Source organism: Lactuca virosa, chromosome 1, assembly GCF_052849685.1.
Source record: "Lactuca virosa cultivar CGN04683 chromosome 1, Lactuca_virosa_CGN04683_v6, whole genome shotgun sequence".
In the NCBI taxonomy this organism is placed as follows: domain Eukaryota; kingdom Viridiplantae; phylum Streptophyta; class Magnoliopsida; order Asterales; family Asteraceae; genus Lactuca; species Lactuca virosa.
The window spans coordinates 233,617,734-233,633,092 of NC_136426.1; the positions used below are offsets into that span (position 1 = coordinate 233,617,734).

A 15,359-nucleotide genomic window follows, 5' to 3' on the forward strand; every position below is an offset into this window, starting at 1 on the left:
TCGCTTCATCAAGTGACACGGAACCCTTTGACACAGAACCCTTTGAACCAATCTCCGTGGATACAGATCTCAACATACATGTGCTCACGAGGACACGAAACCCTTTGAACCAATCTCCGTGGATACGATCCATTTGACACGGAACCTAATTCTAGTCCCGACCCTCGCCAAGAAATTCCCGAAACACCACCCTTACAACAAAATCCACCCATTATTGAACCAATTGCAATGGCAGACAGAGGAGAAGCCCCCGAAAGAACCTTGAGGCAAATGATGGAAATCGATGTCACACAAACTCCAACCGGTATCAATTACCCCATTTTGGAAGGAGGTTCGGAATTGAAGTCAATTTTAGTCCATCACCTTCCAACTTTTCATGGATTAGAGAACGAAGACCCTCATAAAGATTTGAAGATGTTCCATATTATTTGCACTAGCATGAAGCCACAAGGGTCAACCGATGACCAAATCAAGTTAAGGGCATTCCCCTTTTCGTTGGCCGATAGAGCAAAGGATTGGTTATTCTATCTTCCTCCGGGGTCAATCAACTCATGGACCGACATGGCAAGAGCTTTTCTTGACAATTTCTATCCCGCTTCAAGAGTCTCAAGTCTTAGAAATGAGATTTGTGGAATCCGCCAAGGTCAAAATGAGAATTTTGATGATTATTGGGAGAGGTTCAATAACTTGTGCTATAGTTGTCCACAACATCAAATTCCGGAACAACTCCTCATTCAACACTTCTATGAGGGATTCTTACAAATGGAGAGAAGATTAGTTGATGCCTCAAGTGGTGGAGATGTTTTTAGTAAAACTCCACAAAAAACAAGAAACTCTTCAACACAATAGCCGCTAACTCTCAACACTTTGGTCCGTTCCAAGATATGAAGAGAGAAACTCAACAAAAAGTCAATGAAGTGGGAACATCGAATCTAGAGTCTCAACTCAAAGATTTAACATCCGTTGTTCAAAAGTTAACCATAAGACAAACTCCATAAGTGATGGTTTGTGGAATATGTGCAACAATGGGACATCCTACGGATATGTGCCCCATTCTTCAAGAAGATGCGGAACATGTGAATGCCACGGGAGAATTCCAAAATTACCACAACAAACCATCCAGTTACCAAAATGCATACAATTCAAGTTGGAAGCCAAATCCCAATATGAGCTACAACCCAAGACTATTGCCTCAAAATGCATTTGTTAGACCTTCCTTTCCACCACAACAACCTCACTACCAACATTCACAACCACACTATCAACCCAAACCGCACCCTCCACATCATCACCAACAACCTCCTCAATCCCAACCAAGTAGCTCCGGGATGTCTCTTGAAGACATTGTCAAATCATTAGCCACTAGCACCCAACAATTCCAAAAACAAACAAGGACTAGTATCTCCAACCTTGAAGCACAAATGGGAGATATAGTTACATCCATAAGCAAGTTGGAGTCCCATGGAATACTCCTTTATCAAACCGAAAGAACCCAAATGTCAATGTTGTGACCTTGAGAAGTGGTAAACAAACTAGAGAAAGTAATTCAAAGAAGAAGCCAAGGGAAGAAGAGGAAGAAATAGAGGTCATTCCCATTGAGGATCCTATAGTCAAGAATGATGCACAAGCTGGAGTTCCAAAGAAGACTATTCCCCTCGTAACACCAATAGCCCCTCAACCGCCATTCCCCTCCCGACTTGCAACTTCAAAGAAAAATATGGAGGAGAAAGAGATTTTGGACACCTTCCTAAAGGTGGAAGTAAACATCCATTTACTCAAATTTATCAAGCAAATCCCTAGATATGCAAAGTTCTTGAAGGAACTTTGTACCAACAAGAGGAAATTGAAGGGAAATGAGAAAATCTCAATGAATGAAAACGCATCCGCGGTTTTACAAAGGAAACTTCCACCCAAGTGCAAAGATCTGGGGATGTTCACGGTTCCTTGCAAGATTGGAGATGTCACTTTTAATAGTGTCATGCTTGATCTTGGTGCTTCTATCAACGTCATGCCCTATTCAGTGTATGAATCATTGAATGTCGGACCTTTAAGTGAAACCGGTGTCATAATTTCACTTGCGGATAAATCGAGTGTCTTTCCTAGAGGTGTTTTAGAAGATGTTTTGGTGCAAGTGAACCAATTGGTCTTCCCGGAGGACTTCTATGTGATTGATTTAGAAGAACAAGTGTCCTCCAAGTCGGCTCTAATTTTACTTGGGATACCATTTTTGAAGACGGCTAGAACAAAGATTGATGTGTATGCGGGAAGTTTAACGATGGAGTTTGATGTGGAAACGATAAGTTTCAATATCTACGATGCTATGAGATATCCTAGTGATGTTTCATCCTTGTATTTTGTTGATGTTATTGAGCCATTAACCCAAGAGTTGTTCGAGTTGTCTAATGGTGACATGTTGGAGATGATTTTGAGCAAATGATTTGATTGTGGAAAATTAGCCAAGAAGTTGAAGCTCTACTCATTAGACCCGGAAGTTGAAAGGTTGGTTAACAATTTAGAGGTCAAGAAAACTACTCAATTTAGTGTGAAACAAATTGAATTACCTCAAACTCACACAAAGTTGCCGCCCTCCCTTGTTCAACCACCGGAACTAGAATTGAAAGTCCTACCTCAACACTTGAAGTATGCGTACTTGGGAAACAACGAGACTCTTCCGGTTATAATTTCAACCCACTTAACCGAATGTGAAGAAGAGCAACTCCTCAAGGTGTTGAAGGAACATAAAGAAGCAATGGGTTGGACGATTGCGGATATCAAGGGATTGAGCCCCTCCACTTGTATGCATAAGATCTTGATGGATGATGAATGCAAGCCGAGTCGGGATGCGCAAAGAAGATTGAACCCACCTATGATGGAAGTGGTCAAGAAAGAGATATTGAAGCTCCTTGATGCGGGAATGATCTATCCAATATCGGATAGAAAGTGGGTAAGCCCGGTGCAAGTTGTACCAAAGAAGACAGGAATCACGTTGGTCGAGAACAACAAAGGTATGATGGTCCCCACCCGCATGCAAAATAGGTGGAGAGTATGTATTGACTACCGCAAACTCAATGCAAGCACAAGAAAAGATCATTTCCCATTACCTTTCATTGACCAAATGTTAGAAAGGTTGGCCGGGAAATCTCATTATTATTGTCTAGACGGGTATTCCGGTTTTCACCAAATCCCGGTGGCACCGGAAGACCACGAAAAGACAACCTTTACATGTCCATTTGGCACTTTCGCATACCGGAGAATGTTGTTTGGATTGTGTAATGCCCTGGCCACTTTCCAACATTGTATGGTTAGTATCTTTTCAGAATATGTTGAAAACATAATTGAGGTTTTTATGGATGATTTTATGGTATACGAGAACTCGTTTCAAGAATGTTTGACCAATCTCACCAAAATTTTAAAAAGATGCATTGAAACGAATTTGGTTTTAAATTTTGAGAAATGTAATTTTATGGTGAGTCAAGATCGTATTTTGGGTCACATTATGTCAAAGAAAGGAATTGAGGTAGATAAGGCTAAAATCGATGTTATTCAAAGCTTACCCTACCCGACTTGTGTTCGGGAAGTTCGTTCTTTTTTGGGCCATGCAGGTTTCTACCGAAGATTCATTAAGGATTTTTCAAAGATAACAAGACCAATGTGCCAACTCTTGCAAAAGGAGGTTGATTTCGAGTTCAATGAGGCGTACAAAGAAGCTTTCGACAAGCTCAAAGAGTTGCTTACATCCGATCCCATAATGCAAGCTCCAAATTGGGATCTCCCCTTCGAGATCATGTGTGATGCATGCAATTATGATATTGGCTCCGTTTTGGGTCAAAAGAATGGAAGAGGCTCCCATATGATCTACTATGCATTGAGTACACTAGACAATGCTCAAAGCAACTACTCTACCACAGAGAAGGAGCTATTGGCCATAGTGTTCGCTTTGGAGAAGTTTAGGCAATATCTACTTGGCACCAAAGTTATAGTGTATTCGGATCACGCGGCTCTTAAGTACTTGATGAAAAAGAAAGATGCAAAGCCAAGACTCATCCGGTGGATCTTATTATTGCAAGAATTTGATTTGGAAATTCGGGACAAGAGTGGATGCGAGAATCTTGTTGCCGATCATCTAAGCCGGATCATTTCAAATGAAACTCTTTTCCCGTTGCGGGACAAGTTTCCGAATGAGCATCTCTTTTCCCTTACTCAATCTACTCCTTGGTATGCCGATATCGTTAACTTTTTGGTCACGAAAATGTATCCCGACACATTCACACATGCTCAAAAAGATAAATTGAAAAGTGATGCAAAATACTATGTGTGGGATGAGCCTTATTTGTGGAAACATTGTCCCGATCAAATCCTTAGGAGATGTGTGCCCCAACAAGAACATAAATCCATTTTGCAATTTTGTCATGAACTTGCTTGTGGGGGACACTTCGGGCCTAACCGAACTTTGAGAAAGGTTCTTGAGTGTGGACTATTTTGGCCAACCATGTCACGCGATTGTTATTTGTTTTGTAAAAGTTGTGAACGGTGGCAAAGGACGGGGAACATTTCACAAAAGAACCAAATGCCACAAAATCCAATCCTTGTTTGTGAAGTTTTTGACGTATGGGGGATTGATTTCATGGGCCCATTTCCCGTCTCATTTGGCAACGTTTATATTTTGCTCACGGTTGACTATGTTTCTAAATGGGTTGAAGCCAAAGCCACAAGATCGGATGATGCCAAAACAGTTATCGACTTTCTAAAGTCTAATGTCTTTGTGAGATTTGGTGTGCCTAGGGAGTTGATTAGTGATCGAGGGACGCATTTCTGCAACAAGATGATGGAGGCTTTATTTAAGAAGTACAACGTGATCCATCGTGTCTCTACCGCCTACCACCCTCAAACGAATGGTCAAGCGGAGGTCTCAAATCGTGAAGTGAAATCTATTCTTGAGAAAACAGTTAATCCTATAAGAAAGGATTGGAGTACGAGGCTTGACGATGCCTTGTGGGCCTATCGGACCGCTTACAAGACCCCGATAGGAATGTCCCTATTTAGGTTGGTTTTTGGAAAGCCATGTCATCTTCCCGTGGAATTGGAGCACCGTGCATTTTGGGTGGTCAAGCAATGTAATTTCAATATTGATGAGGCGGGAAGACATAGGAAACTTCAACTCCAAGAGTTAGAAGAATTGAGAAATGACTCTTACGAAAACTCAAGGATTTATAAAGAGAAAACGAAACTCTTCCACGACAAGTCCATCACCCGAAAGCATTTTGAACCGGGACATAGGGTCTTACTTTACCATTCGGGATTGAAGTTATTTCCCGGAAAGTTAAGATCAAGGTGGATAGGGCCTTTTGTTGTGATGCAAACTTTTGACCATGGGACGGTGGAAATACAAAGTGAAGAAACGGGACAAATTTTCAAAGTCAATGGGCATCGTTTGAAGCCATTCTACGAAGGTTTTAATGCAAATGCCCTTGAAATCATCCATTTGGATGTCCCGAGGTGTTGAATCAAGCTGGAAGGATGTCTCGCCAAAGGCGTTAAAGAAGGGCATTTTTGGAAAACTTAATGCTTTCATCTTTTCTAATTCCGAATAAATGTTTTAGATAAATCATTTTTGCATTTCACATTTCTTCTTCTTCCTTCTTGCAGTAAAAGAGTGTTGAATTTTAAGCCCCGATGTTCGTTTTGCTCAAGGGCGAAGAATTGAGAGGTTTCAGCAAGACACACGCGGTCCGCGTGTACTCGAGGAACCGTCCACGTGGGTTATAAAAACGGACCGTGTGTGGCCAATAAAATCGACCGCATCATTCTTCAAAAAATGGATGGTTACAGACCTTTTTACGCGGACCGCGTGTGGTCGAAGGGTCGTCCGCGTGGATTATAAAAACGGACCGTGTGTACTCGGGTAAACGTCCGCGTGAAGAAATGAACAAATGGATCGTTTTAGGGCATCTCACGCGGACCGCGTGTACTCGAAGAACAGTCCGCGTGAGGTGTTGACTTTCATTGAACCGTGTTTTGACCAGGTTTGACCACGACTTAAACCAAGGAAAAGCTGCAGCCGACCCTTTTCTTCCCCACTTCTTCTTCTTCTTTTCCCTAAACTCCATTAAAACACCTCCCACTTCCAACACAAAAACTTGATTTCCCGTCAAACTGCCGGTCGGAATTATGTGAAACCACCGCCATTCTCTCCTATTTTTTGAGCTCTACAAACCCCACCCAAAAACCGTTCCGATCTGTTGCCGGAATTCCCGGCACCACCACCACCATCTCGCCACTTTTCGGGCATTTTTCGGCCAACTCCGGCCACCTCTCGCAATTCCGACACCACCATTGTACTCCTTTTGGTCGAGGCTGCAAACCCCACTAAAAATATTCCTCAAAGCTCGTCAGAAATTTTTTCCAGAATCTTGACCCGTTGTCGGATTTCTCAGGTTTTCGCGATAAATTACTTCTCATGGGGAGGTGAGCAAAGCTTCAAGTTTGGGGTGGAGTGTTGCAAGTTTTTCAAATCCCAGATTTTCGCGTGCAAATTTTCGACTTTCAAAAGTCGTGGTCACCAACGGGTACATTTCTTTCCTTTACTTTAATTGACCAATATGCATGCTTTAGAACAACAATTTGTATGGTATTGCATCAAATGAGGCTAGGAAATATTTCTTGCTTTGATTGTTGAGCCCTTTAGAAGTCCATAGGGAGTCGATTGGTGATTTGCATTGAAATATTATTTGTTGGGATTGTGGTCTGTGTAGTTGTTAATTTCCTTACAAGTTGATCATGTCCACGTCTAGAAAGCGCTCGGCTGCTGCCCGAGGCAAGGCCCCCACTAGAGCTCAAAATGCGGAACCTAACATTCCAAGGTTTCGGGACGCAAAGACAACTGAAAACTATAACAAAAGTTTGCCTAGAAAAGTTGCCTCAACCAAATTCGTGTGCAAGCCCACGCTCATTTCATTAGGGGTTCTTGAGGGGGTCACTCAATTGTTCCGTAACATCGGGTGGGAAAACATTCTAAATCTCATGGCACACACTTACGAGCTCCCTACTAGAGAGTTCCTTGCCGACTGTGGGTTAGACAGCGAGAGAAAAAAAAGTTGCATTCCAACTTATGGGGGACCGGGCGTACATTGATTTTGCAAGGATAAATGACATCTTGGGCTTAACTTCCTCGAACACATTCGTGACTTTCGAATCATTGCCTACTGAATTCAACCACGAGACTTTTTGGACGGAAATCACCGGTGGGATCTTTTCATGTGCCGGTCGCGATAAGGCAACCTCCATCATTCACCCATGCCTCCGCATTGCCCATCGTATCTTGGTGTGCACCGTTTTTGCCCGCAAAGAAGCCGGCCAAGTCACAAAAATTGAGCTCTTCTTCCTTTGGTGCATGACACGACGTGAAAACCCACCGATCCCGGATTTTGCTTCGTTCCTTTTCTACAAATCCGCACTCATGAGAACCAAAACAATCGGTGATATTTACATTAGAGGATTTGTCACCCTTTTAGTCCGCGGTCTTGAGATTGAGCTCCCGGACGACTATACACCCGTCGACAACAAAATTCTCTTAGATGAGCGGGTTCTCACAAACATGCATCATATCCGTCGTAAGAACAGAAACAGTTTTACATGGTATTATCCTCAAGGGGTCGGATATCTTATTCTTCCCGATCCTCGAGTCTCCAACTTCACCTTCCACGATCGCACTCAGTGGAGACTCGCGAGGACCATCACTCAGTCATTCAATGAGGATGCGCTCCAGGCTCAAGATGATGACGAGATGCATGTGGATGAGGAATCCGACGATGAGCCCGCCCATGGTCCACAACAAGCCCAGCCCCAAGCACCTCCCGAATATTACCCGCTTCCCCCCAATTTTTCCGAACGGTTCGAGGCTCTTTGTGTCTCCAACCAAATCATGTATCAGCAGATGCACCATATATGGGGGTGACACCAATCACAAAACCACTTTGAGAACGTACCACTTCCTCCTCCCTATCCATACCCTCCACCCACCCACCCTTATCCACCTCCACCTTACCCTTACCCTTACCCCCAATACTCATACCCTCCTCCCGATCCCCCGGTCTAGGTACTTTTGCCTCGCCCCAAGCATTGAGGACAATGCTTATTTCTAAGCTTGGGGTGGGGTATTCCTTTTTTCTTTTTTGCTTTCTCATGCATTTTAACTTAGGTTGCATAACATTTTAGCCTTAATTTGCATTCATTTTTTTAATATAAAACAACAAAAACATTTTATTTTCTTCTTTTTTACTTTTTATTTTTGCATGACATTTAGCTTAGGGCATCAGCATTCATGCATTTTGGTTATATCTTTATTCTCATCTCCAAACATCTTTACGTGAAAGACTCGACACACTTTAAATACTATTCTTTTGGAAACTCACATAACAAATAAGAATCGCTCTTAGGGACCTTCAGTTGTTGCATCTTCTCTTATATATACGTGGGGAGAGAGTGCAAGTAGTTATGCATATGAACCGACTCATGTCAAGTGTGGCATAAGTAGGGGGACAACTTAGCCTCGAGCCGACTAGTCCCTCACTTGCATTTTTCTCACAAGCCACAATCAAGCCCCAAAGAAAGGAATAAAAACTAGATTTTGCTATTTTGAGATCTTTAGTGTCTAACCGCTACATTTCACATCATATCTCATCACTTTATGATTTAGACACATTTTTCCCGCTTGATCTCGAATTAGCCTTAGTGTAGTTGTGCTCGTTTGGCCTCTTGTTTGGATTAGATTTAGATCCCAATTATAGTTTGTATATAGTTATGTTTTGTATTTTTATTTTCAGGCTGTATTTGTAAAGCTCCTCTGGTAAACCAAAAAAGTGAGCAAAAAAAAAAACGAGAGACGACTACCCCTTTTCTCTAGTTTTGTTTTGTGTTTCGTTAGTCAAAACCAAGTTGTTTTAAAATGTCGTTCTAAAAATCTTGTGTTAAAAAAAATAAAAATAAAAAAAAAAACAAAAAAATTTGGTGTAAATAAATAAATAATTTTTTAGTAGAAGTCTAGTTTTTAGTATGTGTATGTGAAGTTCCATATGTGTCTAAATTGTTTGGAAAAGTCAAGTTGTGGTCTTTTGTAAAGTTTGAACGTTATTATTTTCAAAAGTCGGATTCATTGTGTTTGTTTTTAGCTTAAGTATCTGTATTTGTACTTGTGTCTTTGGGGTTTTGTTGTCCAAAAAAAAAACAAAAAAAAAATAAAAAAAAATAAAAAATAAAAAATAAAAAATAAAAGAAAAAGAAAAGAAAAGGCTGGGCCACGGAGTTGCATCCATTTGTTTTCGTTGGTAGATGTTTAGCCATTTTTGGATTTTAGTTCATGTAATTTGTTTCTGGTTTGATGTTTTTCTAGTTAGATTTCGTTTTTGGTTGTCAACTACATTGGTGCCTTTTCTCATCGCGTGCTCGATTCTTCGCTCTACATGATCTTATTTTGGTGGAAACACTTATTCTTCTAGATGATGGTGGTTTGCCAACCTTTGTACATAGCTCGTTCCTTGCCATTTTTGGCCCGAGTTATCTTTTACTAGGTTTTATTTCTTGGCGTGGGGTTGAAGTTGTGAGGAGTGAGGAACATTCTAACCGAGGGACACTTTCTTATGGCTTGTGGGCTAGATCGGACCACGAAACAATGTCACGTAAACCATAATAGTGAAGTATGCATGCTCATTTTGCATCTTGATCAACATGTATCCCTTGCTAGAAAGGTAACAAAGGCTCGTCCCTTAAAACGATTCTTATCTCTAAAAATGGATTATATGTTTTTATTTTAAAGGCGTGTCGTGAATTTCTGCTTAAGATGTTCATTCTTTTTCTTTTTAGGATAGTTCATCCCAAGTTCATTTTAGTCTTGTCTTACTTGAGGACAAGTAAGGTTTAAGCTTGGGGTGATTTGATAGTTTCGTTTTTATTACTTCTTTTCATAGTTTATTTTTAGTTAAAACCATCTCATTTTAGTTAATCTTCATGCATATTTTCTCTTTTTATTATTTTTCTCCTTTACTGGCTGCTTTCTAGTCTTTTGAGCTTATTTGCAGGATTTACCGAAGACTATTTGTCATTGGAGGTATGGAAGGAGTGCGGGACTACTGGAGGTTTACAATCTGTTCGTGGACTTGAAGTGGTGCAATTGGGCTTGGTGTCGGTATAAGCGAGAAGCGATTTGGACTTAATCTTTGGAGGAGGACTCGAGTTAAGAAAGACTAAAGAAGCATTGGACCATCATTGGAGGCTTTGGAATAACATAATTGGGCTCCCAAGAGTTGTGCATGTGGGCTGGAGGATGAATGAATAAGATTGGGCTGGATTATATGTTAAATGGGCCTAGGTTTACAATCAGCGAGACCCACGCAGTCCGCGTGGATCCACAAACGGTCCGCGTGGATGGTGTTGTGGTGAATCCGGGTTTTGTATTTTTGACTCTATTTTGGGAAGGTTGGTGGATGGCTTTTGGTGAGCTTTTGAATCCGAAAATGAGGCCTTTTTACTGGAGATTTGAGTGGGAATTCATTATTAACACTCTCAAGAACTACTCCTTTGCTCTCAAGAAAAGTTTTGAAAAAATTGAAGATTTTGAAGATTGGTGTAATTACATTTCATCTTGCACTTTGAATCATGTTTGGTATCTCTAAACTATCTTGTATTTCCTTTATTTTGGCCATGCTTGGATAGATTCACGTATGGTTGGTTAGGGTTTAACCCATGGATGATTAGTTGCTTTGAAGACTTCTTACTATCTTGTGTTTGAAATTTATGGAAATATTTTCTAGTCAAACATCTTCTTGTGTTTTTTATCTTTGATCATGAGATTTGATGAATGAATACTTATTTTTGTTGACTAATTTCTTGGTTAAGTAATGGACCCTCAAACTAGTAAGCAACAAATGATTTATATGTGTGTTTTTATTTTATTTAGGCCATGGAAATGTTTCCTCCATAATGATAATGTAAGCATTTGATTATCTTTTGGACTTGGTAACTCTTAGAACTTAAATCTAACTGATTTTCACAAGATTATATGCTTCATTGATTTTGTGACTTTAATTAAGAAAATGTGTTAAGAGCTCCTCTAACCATTTTAATAACTATGAAGAGTTGAGGTAATTTATGCTTATGAATTGTTATAGCCAAGTTTAATTGATTCACAAGTTTTGTTCCATTTAGTCTAATGATAAGTCAACTATGTCATCCATGTGGTGTATCCCAAAATTAACCAACTTCACTTCATTGAATTTAATCGAATCTTTTACTTGCTTACTTGTCATATTTACATTCTAGCTTAGCTTTAATTTACTCAAACAATAAAAAAGAATTAAAACCCCCTATTTTACTTTTACTCTTGTTTTACAAGTACTTGAACAAGTGATTTACATAGAGATTTAAATTGAACCAATCTCCGTGGATACGATCCCTTTACCACTATACACTATTTTAGTGTGTAACATTTAGGGTATTTATTTTGTTGGCCTCAACAACCACCAAGTTTACCATGAACCCGTCGAGTTCATGTATGGACTCATCGAGTCCCTCTTTCAGAGTGCAGTTTTTCGACTTTTTCCAGCTTTGAACAATTAAGCAATGCATCTATATAGCAAAAAACACTCATGGCTCTGATACCACTGTTGAGTTTTATATAACACTCCTATGGTGCACATGCAACCCTAATGCTTTGGATCTAAGTTATCTCTGGTTATACAAGCAATAAAAAATTATCCAAAGCATGAAGCCTATAACTAGCATACATTTGATATTTGAATCATAAAAACTAGTTAGAATATTACCTCTTGTTGTAGCTTGTTGAATTTGGCCTTTCAAGAGCTTAACACCTCAAGTGTGATGCCTCAAACGGTTCACAACACACACTGAACAATTGGATGAATATGAGAGAGAGGTTTTGAGAAAAAAAAAATCGGCTAGGTCTTCTTTTGAATTCACAGGGCCGATTTTAGGCTTAGGGAAATACATATATAGTGTAGAATTCTAAGAGTCATTTGCAAACCCTAATTCTTACACTTAGGCTTATGATCCAATAATTCTTATGGACTAACTCTTCATGGACTCTCACATAAACTTAGTCCATCATGGACCAATAGCCCAAACCATATGTATCACTGATTTACATAATCAGTCCCCGTTAATTTAATTACTCTCTTTTGATCACCAGGGCCGGTCCAAGTCAATGTGAGGCCCGGGGCAAAACACAAAAATGGGGCCCTTTCCAATATATATATATATATATATATATATATATATATATATATATATATATATAATAACTCCAAACAAACAACGAAGTAGAGAAAACTCAGAAACGAACAGTATATAAAAAGATAGCTGCATCTTTGCATTCAATAGTAAAAAAATGTCTCTATTTGTATGTTGTTTCATCCAACACACCTTTATCACAAAGATATACATCACCAAAACTTACCCTTCAAGTTAAGGTTCATAGCTAAACTATACTTCTGAAATTAAGTTTCTATAAATAACAAAGAAATAAAAAACTAAAAATGATTGATTTTTCCAAAAGATAGCATGATACAGAGTGTAGTAGATCATTGCACATTGCATAAATAGCCAACAAATACTAACAATATACTTCTATAACATCTGAAATTAAGTTTCTATAAAAACAAAGAAATAAAAAACGAAAAATGATTGATTTTTCCAAAAGATAGCATGATACAGAGTGTAGTAGATCATTGCACATTGCATAAATTGCCAACAAATACTAACAATCTAGTTCTATCACATTTTTCTTTTAGTGTAGTAGATCATTGCACATTGCATAAATTGCCAACAAATACTAACAATCTACTTCTATCACATTTTTCTTTTTTCACTTACATTGCTTTAAAAGCCTCTTTTGCTATCATCTATAACAACATCATCATTAATTCATTAACATGCATACCTATAATCATAATTAAAAATACAAAAAACTTGCCTAAAATGAAAATGCATCAGGTTCTTGTTCTAGGCTTGCACTTAAATTCAACCAAAAGTGCAATATGATCTGAAGACTATTCACAATCAGAGAAGGTCGGATACTCCTCCAATTCTACACAACACAAAATTTTGAAGTTAAAAAAAAAAGATCCATAAAAATATCGAATTTCAAACAAGAATAAAAAATTTCAAGAAGGCTATAAACTAGAACTTATAGAGACTTATAATCAGTTTCGTCTCAATGTCAAAGTATTCTCGATTTTGTCTCAATTTCAAGAAGATTTTGAGTCTGATTTACTCTCGATACTAGTCTCTCAGTCACCGATGCTATTTTAGACAAAGAAAACTAGAAATCGAAAATAAGAAAGGTAAGAATCGATTTAAGTTTTCTAGAATCATGAAAAGATGGAAAAGCAATTAGACTTTGGATGCTATGATTCTCAGTTCTAGTATCGTACATGACAATGTGGTTTTTGTGGACAAACTCAGAAAATCAGAAAAGATGGAGATTAGAGAATAGGAGAAAAACTGTTCACTTGAAATCTTGAATAAGAAAAAAGAAATTAGAGAAGAAATTGATTCACTAACAAATGTTTCTAGATTCCGAGGAAGAGTCGTTTGGATTTTCCATAGGAATCGATTAATCTTAAGAAGATCAATTGCGCCTTGGAACTTGGAAGTTATCGCTTTCTCTTTTGGACGACGTAGTTATAGGTTAATTAGAGTATTGGGCTCTGAAAATCTAGCCCAATAGGCTTAAAACTGATGGGCTAATACCATACTACCAATATAACAAGTGTAAATTGGGGGCCCTTTGGCATTTGGGGGCCCGCGGCGGTCCCCCAGCTTGCCCAGGCCCATGGGCCGGCCCTGTTGATCACTAAATTAATTCCAAATTAATTCTTGATCAACACTAATTAAATAATATGATTTCTCAATCAATTTATTATACTTGTAATATATTAATAAATCACAAATAACCTCTTTCTCGAATATCCATCCTATCAAATTGCCATGGTGAATGCAACTCGAAATGGACCATGCTCCTCTCGGTGCAAATACATACCAATTATAGTTATGGGCTTAGACACCTAATCCAACAGAGACAACATTCAATATCTCCTCCCATTCATAATAGCCATACTTGGTAAGTTCTGAAGCATGAATTACTTTAGATATATAATCAGGACCTCCTTCCCTTTTGATGTGGACAGTTAGCACCTTGTTGCCTTTAGGTTTTGAGCACATAACTTTCACAATTTTATCAGTACTTACCCTTCTGGTGGCAACATCACTATATATGTCCAGATGGGCTTTCTAAGTGGCTTGGACAAGCTTCTATCTTCTAGCAATACCTCGAAGAACATTTTGTTGAATAGTCCATTATTCTTGAAGCAGATCAGGAGTAAAGAGATCTTGCAAAAAGTCTTCATTTTGTTTTAGGGACATGTCATTCACATGCATTATATTTTGCTCCTTTATAAATACCTCAACATCTTCAATATAACATCCAAGTATAGCAGCCACAACATGAGCATCATTATAATCTGGTGTCCCATCATCATTATTTTTTGGGTCTTTTGGATGAAGATGGTTTGGAAGGATTAGGAACAAATCTCTTTTTAAAAATAGTACTAATGGGAATACCATCATCAATGCTAGATTCATCAGAGGAGGATCTATTAAGAGGAATGACATTCAAGGGAACAACTTTCACTAGTTCATTTAAGAAATCTAACTCATATATGGTTAGTTACTTATCATTTAAAGCTTCATTGTTGAAAGCTTCTTCATCATCTTCATAGAGGTGCTCCCCCTCAACAGTTGGATTCCCTTGAGCTCGAGGCTCCCCTTCTGTAATAGACATACCTTTAGGTCTTGAACTATCCCTTATTTACATTATGAACCCACTGAATTGTTAAAGGAATATGAGTAGGAAATACAACACCCACAGTTGGAGTAGTCTTATTTGGAGAAACATTGGATGTACCATGCCTTGAAGGTCTTGAAATATGTGGAGGGAATTATGTATTGCTATAAAGAATAAGTTCTTGATGGCTGCTAACTCTCTGTTAATGTGGTCAATTTTGAGGTTTAGAGCATTCACAGATGTTGTGACAGTGGAGGAGAGTGCGATGATAACTTCCATGATTTGAGAAAGAGTAACACGAGGAGCACACTTGGGGACATCCTAAGATCTTAACACTTGTTCACTTGCAAAGTGAACACATATCTTGGATTTTGAAAGATATGATGTTGTTGAGGGATAATAATAGGCTCAATATCTCCTGAATAGCCTTCAAGCGAATTATAAACAACCATGTTGTTGTGAAATCCGGATGCATGAGATGAAGATCTTTTGAAATCAGGGATTG

At 38.9% G+C, this 15,359-nt stretch overlaps 1 protein-coding gene across 1 annotated transcript; it reads left to right on the top strand.

The window, feature by feature from the left end:
* Nucleotides 1-1,025: 1,025 nt before the first annotated feature.
* On the top strand, nucleotides 1,026-5,503 carry LOC145128037 (uncharacterized). The gene is made up of 4 exons (XM_079063031.1): nucleotides 1,026-1,450; nucleotides 1,537-2,405; nucleotides 2,457-3,005; nucleotides 3,603-5,503. Exons 1-4 carry the CDS (start codon nucleotides 1,026-1,028, stop codon nucleotides 5,501-5,503), a joined length of 3,744 nt encoding a protein of 1,247 aa, XP_078919157.1.
* The last annotated feature ends 9,856 nt before the right edge of the window (nucleotides 5,504-15,359 follow it).

What these genes read in the sequence shown, in the direction of transcription:
- LOC145128037 (XM_079063031.1), top strand. Translation starts at nt 1,026, where the DNA reads ATGGGACATCCTACGGATATGTGCCCCATTCTTCAAGAAGATGCGGAA. An exon ending in ATAGTTACATCCATAAGCAA is followed by an intron (nt 1,451 to 1,536) that starts GTTGGAGTCCCA and finishes TAAACAAACTAG; the next exon opens with AGAAAGTAATTCAAAGAAGA. An exon ending in GTTGTTCGAGTTGTCTAATG is followed by an intron (nt 2,406 to 2,456) that starts GTGACATGTTGG and finishes GTGGAAAATTAG; the next exon opens with CCAAGAAGTTGAAGCTCTAC.